Raw genomic sequence first — 6,762 nt, forward strand, 5'->3', positions numbered from 1 at the left:
TACTAATCATCAATGAATGCCAACATTAATATTACTTTTACTACTATTGTGCAGATGTCATTCAAACCATTCAATACTAAATTAAATGGAAGAGACTAGCATTCACAATCAGTATCCAATTTAAGACCAAATGCCAAAACAGAGTGAAGGGGAGCCAAGCCAGTTTGTAAAGGGAGCCAGCCAAGCTTGTTTGTGTTATTTGTGAGTAGAGCCAAATGGGCCGCAGCTTCCTTTGACAAGTTGGGACTAATAATGACAAGTTGAGGCTGATAAAAAAGCCCAAATATTAAAGGAATTAGTCTATCCCAAATACCTTTAATAGGCATGTTTTTGGAATTAATTTCAAAAAAAATAATCACATGACATTTTTATGAAATTCTATTTAGATAATCACTAGCCATATTTCTAGTAGTGTATATACAACTTGATAAGAATTGTTCGCTGAATCATTGGACAAGAAACTGAAATATAGTAATTGACAACCTTTTTATAATCGAACAAGGGAAGTTATGTTAAAATGTGACATTCATGTTCATAAGTTGTCCATGCAACTTCTGAATTTGTTTGTGAACGTATGCAGTCGAATGCTATTGGTGATATTCATGTGTGTATTCAATTGTGTGGGAGAAAAACTGAGACAAATGTAAATGTATCCGATAGTGAATAGTCAAAGGGTACTTAGCAAAAACTTTGCAGTGAAATGCTATTGAGATCTATGGTTGCTAATGTACATTTTTTAAGTACATTAGTTGTAGATTTTACTTTCCCTTCAACTAATTAAGGTATCCAATAGTGAATAGTTAACGAGTAAAATGTTAATTGAACAAATATAATTATCTTTCCAAAATTGAAAGCAAACTTTTTTCTTTGGGAAAGAAAAGGAAACTTGGCATTGTTTTGATAATTATTTAACATCTATAGTGTTTTTTATGGGTTTCGTATATTTTTTATGCTTTACTTGTGATTGATATGATAAAATTCATAGTTGCACCAATCAAATGGAGTTTGAAAATGCACAACGAGTAAATGGAAAAGGGAAGAGTAAGCAAGATTATAATGCTTGAATTGCGGAAGAAAGTAGAATGTTGTTGCAACTAATGGTTGATGCTGCATCGTGTGGATGGTGTGATGCTAATGGCATGCTAAGCAAGGCAACTGTAGAAACCAAAATACTCCCCAAAATTAATGAAAAACTTAGGTCTCACAAAACCTATTCTCAATACTAGAGTCGGTTGAAACACTTTAAAAGAGAATACCAAAAATATTCACAGCTTATCCGTCACAGCTTTGGGTTTGGGTGGGATCCAACCACAAAGAAATTTACTGCTCCTGAAGAAGTTTGGAAAGACTACTTTAAGGTTAGGTTATTAAATTGTCTTTAAATAATTCTGTTTGGTAACTTGAATACATAATTATGTTAAATAATTATTATTTTATAGTTTTTGTTATAGTCCCATCCAAAAGACACAAATATTCAAACAAAAACTTGTGAGGACTATGAGGATCTGCAAATTATAATTGGGAATGCGACTACTATTGGAAGAAACTCATTAGGATTGGGTGATGATACTGATGCAAGAACTTTTAGGGTAGAAGATAGACATGTTGAAATAGAGGACTTTGTTTTTTTATGATGAAAGTCAGGCATTTATACCAAATCATAATGAACCACCACACCAAGATCTACCACTCAGACATTTTTCTTCATCCTTACCTTTTCAGGCCACTAATTGGGAAGGTCCCTCAGAAAGCTCAAGTCAGAGGAAACAAACTAGAACATATTTGTAAGGGAATGTTATCTCAAATAAGACCACCAAAACAGCTATAGGAAGAATTAGCCTTAGCATTAATTCAATTGCCACTGACTTCCAGGGAGTCCATAACTTATTAGCAAAAAGAAAAAAAGAGAGAGAGCAGTAGAGTTATATGTGGGATGCTATTAAGGAGACCCCAAATTTGGATGAACGTGCTCGTTATAAAGCAATTTCTTTGTTGAATACTAACTCAAAAAAGGATGCATTTTTGAAAATATCCCCTGAGGAGCGCTCAAATTGGATATCCCTACAATTTGGAATGAGTGGTTTTTTTGTTGTTGAGAGTTTTTGGGAATGACTGGTTTGTTTGGAATGATTGGTTTTTGGGATTATTTTTTGTTTCGATATCATCTCCAAAAATTTGGTGGTCAAGGCCGTGAATCTGCAAATGAAGTTGAGTTGTTCAATTTTCGTCATGCGTCCTTAAGGAATGTCATTGAGAGGATATTTGGTATATTTAAATCACGATTCACAATTTTCAAATCCGAACCTTCATTCCAATATACGACACAAATAGAGCTAGAGTTAGCTTGTGTAGGACTACCCAACTTTCTTTGAAGATAGTGTAGATCTGACGAATTTCCTGTTGAATTGGAGAACGAATCTTCTTCATCTTCATCGTTACCGGTTAATGAAGGAGATCCTGAACTAGGTTTCCAAATACAAGAACAGCGACAAAATGCTAATGAATAGGGAGTTGGTATAGCTTTGAATATGTGGAGAGATGTCGGGCACAATGACAACAATGAGAATCAAGGATAATAAATGAATGTTGAATATTTCTTGTGAATTTCTTATGAATTTTGCTTTTTGTTAAATATAAATTTTTTTAAATTTATGAATTTTGCTTTTTGTTAAAAGAATATCATTCATCATACTATGTTTGACCTAACTATCTGGTCAGAAATCACTAGGGAAGAGAGTTTATGTATTTGAAGTCTTCAGTAACCACAAGAAGAAAAAAAACAGAAGAAGAAAGATATGAAGTTTCTTTCGAAATCATATAACTATTACACCATACTTTTTATACAAAGTGCCAAATGAGAGAGCAATCAGAAACAAATGTCCTAAAGAAACAGAGCACCACTTACTACTCCATGGAAAGCAAACATCTCTTCTTTGCTTTTTGATTGTCTGGGTAAGGATGTCAAAGTTAGCATTTGTCTAAAGAAATATGTTAAAGAAATTACGAAAGTCCGAAATAAAAGCCATACAAATCTTATAATAAAATTATATAGAACTCTTCTCAAGTCTATGCTCTAGAATCCTAATTGAATACACCTCCCTTATTTTATATGGATTTTAAATTCTCAATTTCAACTCGTTAAATTCTGGATGGATTTAGCCCAAATAAAAATCCACTTACTTAAAATGGACCCAAACAACATGATTTACATTTGGGCTATTCAAATTCAAATTCACACTCTCGTTCATCAATCTCCGATGTGGGATTTGTAGCTATTGAAATAGGTGCGAGTGTTGATGATCTTGCGATTGTAGGAGAGGAATGGAAGTTTGGAAACTTCTCCAATGAGGGGGCTATGGTGAGGAAGTGTGTTGAGGGATTCAATATGGCCGTCTAATAATAGCTCTTGAATTAACCATTAGAGATGACAAGGAAGACAAAATTACGAAGTGAAATGCTATAGACATGGAAGAACAACAACTTTTGCAACCACCATGGAAGAGGGTGTCATCATGAGAGAGAGAGAGAGAGAGAGAGAGAGAGAGAGAGAGAGAGAGAGAGAGAGAGAGCTTACTTACTACAAAACCCTAGGTTAGAGATACGGGAGGCTTGAATGGATTTGGAAAATTCTTATTTAATATGGATCTCAAATTCTCAAATTTTTAACTCGTCAAATTCTAGATGGATTTAGCCCAAATAAAAATCCACTTACTTAAAATGGACCCAAGCAACATGATTTCGTTTTGGGCTATTCAAATTCAAATTCACCCCTTCGTCTTTTTTTTTATGGATAACTTTTCTTCATTCAATCTTTTTAAATAACTTCATAATTAAATTTTTTGAACAATTCGACCTAAAAAAAATTAAAATTCTACAAATATAATTTTATTTCAAAAGAAAACACACAACATAATTCTAAAAAAAAAAACACACAATAATTTAAATTCACCATACATGAATGCCAATAGGAATAAACTAATAACCACCATCATGGGGGCTTGGATAGTAGTTCCCTGAGTTATCTTCAGGATTAACGGTAGACTGTTGACCCCCTGCATGTTCTTGCATAATTTCATCTTGTTTATCCCCCCAATACTTCTTCTTTCTTGGAGTAAATATGGACACGTCCATGGACATTATTTTTTGTTCTTGAGCTTCCTTATCTTGTTGCTTCCGATACTCATAAGCATCAGCTTGATCTTGGACAAACTTGTCCAATATGTTGAGCTTTCATCACCTATCATCCTCGAAAGCAATACCTTGCTCCACCAATGTTTCCAAGTACTTATCCCTTTTTTGTTGAGAAGGGTCAGTCATCTTCCCTTTTTTGTTTTTTTTTTTGTTTTTTGTTTTTTTTTTTTTGCAGCCTTTTGTTTATCTTGCCCCTCAAGCCTTGGACTAGGCATGGTGATTTCGTCTGCATCATTATCCAAATTCACCATACTTGCACTAGCTCCAGAAGAACGTTGTGCGGGGGCTCATTCATATCGTTCCACTTTGGGCAATCTTTTAAGATTTCCCAAGCATGGTACAACTTGAAAGGCTTATTTGGAGGCTTATTATCATTAAGAAATATTGTTTTCGCATACACATCCTACGCATGAAAAAATAAATTTAAGTTTGGAGTTGAATAAATTTACAAATATAAATTTAAAGCTTTAATAAGAATGGTTACTTACCACATCATGTAAATTTGAGCCACTTTGTGTGTTCGTATTGGCCTTAGTCAAGCATGCCTTCAAAGAGAACACTGTTGGGTAATAGTCTTGAACCGAGAAGCAATGGCTGATATGTTCGTCGCTCGGGCCCACTAATGCCCATATCATTTTCGAGAAACTTTTGATATACATGCTTCCAAAATGTGTCGCTTGCTTGATTGGTGCCAATAAGCCCATCTTCACTGACAGAAACCCACCCTTTGCACAATGCCTCATCTTCTTCGGGCCTCCAATTCACACCTCTTTGAGATTTTGTGGACATCTTCAACAAGAATGAAAGGAGATTGATGAGATTGACAAAGGAAAAATAAATTGAGAAATAGATAAATTATTTTTGGTAGATTATTTGAGAAATGGCTGGGTATTTATAGAGTTTGGAGTGAGTTTTGGGGTTGGATCTGATCTAGATTAATTTAAAATATTATTTTGACTGTTGGATTTAAATTTCAGCCGTTGGATATTTTTTTTAAAATACCTTTAAAGTAGCTTAAATTTAATCTAGATCATTAATTTAAAGTTACTATTAAAATTTTTATTTATTTTTAAAAAATAGATTATTTGAATTGCAACGTCTCTTTGAGTTGGAAACAGCCAGCATGTGGGCCCAGTCTCTTTTTTAGAGAGATACTATTTGATTTAAAAATAAATAAATAAAAGAGACAGCCAAATTGCAATGGCTCTCTCCCCTAGTGCCGACACGTGGACCATGCCACAGACAAGCCCATCAGAGATGGTCCCATCACGGGTCCCAACTTAGGTCCTAGCATTTTTCTCATGCACATGGGCTTTGCCACTCATCGTGAGCTCCACTAAATAGTTTTGGGTCTGGGCAATAAGTGGATTGGTATTTGGGTCCAAATTTGGGTCCTTCTTTTTTTTGAGTTGGGAGAAGTTTTGGGAGATAATTTGGGTTTAGGTCATAGGGTTGGAGATGGCCTTACAGTCTTATCTGCTGAAATCCACAGATCCAAACGGGCCCGTGAATTTATAGCTGGATTAAGCTAATCGATCCGTTGACCTGTTTACTTGGAAGTGGGTCATGTGGGAAGAAAGACGTGCCTGTGCATTTTTTAAGAATTTGGGCCGAAGATGATAGAACACAGAATGTTCGGCCCATTCAACTGCAAGGATGCATTCGGAAACGACATCGTTGGTGGCTGTCATCTCCTTTCCTTCAATTCCAGAATCCAAGCGCGATTGATTTTGTTGGTTTAGGTTTCCGAAAGAGAAAACGAAGAAGCATTTCCAGAAATGGCAGGGAGATTGAGCAGTGTGGCTTCCAAGATCATGGGCGGAAACGGAGTCGTCTCCCGTTCCGTCGGTTCGTCTCTTCGTCTCCGCGCCGGCATGGGCCTTCCTGTCGGCAAACACATCGTCCCCAACAGACCCCTTCACGTAAACGACGAGCTCGTCTGGGACAACGGCACGCCGTTTCCCGAACCCTGTATTGATCGCATCGCCGACACCGTAGGTAAGTACGAAGCTTTGGCTTGGCTCTGTGGGGGTTTGAGCTTCTTTGCTTCTTTGGGTTTGTTGGCCGTGTGGAACGACAAGGCGTCTAAGATCCCATTTGCTCCAAAAGTGTACCCATACGACAATCTTCGAGTGGAGCTCGGTGGAGAACCGTAGGTACATCCAGCGGTTTCTGATTGTAATTGTGTGTTTCAGATTTGTTTTGTTGATTTCTGTGTTTGATATGCTGGTTCTAAATAATGCCTGTAACTGAAACTGAGATATTTGGCCTGTTTCATGATCTTCAAAACAAATTGCAAGTCTTGATTCATTTATATAAACTTATTTTGATTTTCATGTTAAGATGCAATTTTTCATGTTTTGTTCAATTGGGTTTCTATTTCATATGTGATATGTACCAATTGTGGGTCATGATCATTTTTGAACTTTTTTTTTTTTCGTTTTTTTGGGTTCTAGAGCTCAAATTAAAGGGATAAAGGTAGTATAACACTCTGAGTAACACTGAACAAGGTGATCTGAGAAATGCAATTGGGCTGTTCGAAGTTTGTTCGATCTGGCATAGTATGTTTCT

At 36.0% G+C, this 6,762-nt stretch overlaps 1 protein-coding gene across 1 annotated transcript; it reads left to right on the plus strand.

Annotated features, from left to right (window-relative positions):
* The first annotated feature begins 5,848 nt into the window (after window positions 1–5,848).
* LOC117613433 (NADH dehydrogenase [ubiquinone] 1 beta subcomplex subunit 8, mitochondrial) lies at window positions 5,849–6,533 on the plus strand. The gene has a single exon (XM_034342039.1). The coding sequence runs from the start codon at window positions 5,970–5,972 to the stop codon at window positions 6,345–6,347; it is 378 nt and encodes a 125-aa protein (XP_034197930.1). The 5' UTR covers window positions 5,849–5,969; the 3' UTR covers window positions 6,348–6,533.
* Window positions 6,534–6,762: the final 229 nt, after the last annotated feature.

The sequence above is a fragment of the Prunus dulcis genome, unplaced genomic scaffold (genome assembly GCF_902201215.1).
Source record: "Prunus dulcis unplaced genomic scaffold, ALMONDv2, whole genome shotgun sequence".
Taxonomy (NCBI): domain Eukaryota; kingdom Viridiplantae; phylum Streptophyta; class Magnoliopsida; order Rosales; family Rosaceae; genus Prunus; species Prunus dulcis.

Bases quoted from the DNA above. Each gene is read 5' to 3' on its own strand.
- LOC117613433 (XM_034342039.1), top strand. From the start codon at position 5,970: ATGGCAGGGAGATTGAGCAGTGTGGCTTCCAAGATCATGGGCGGAAAC.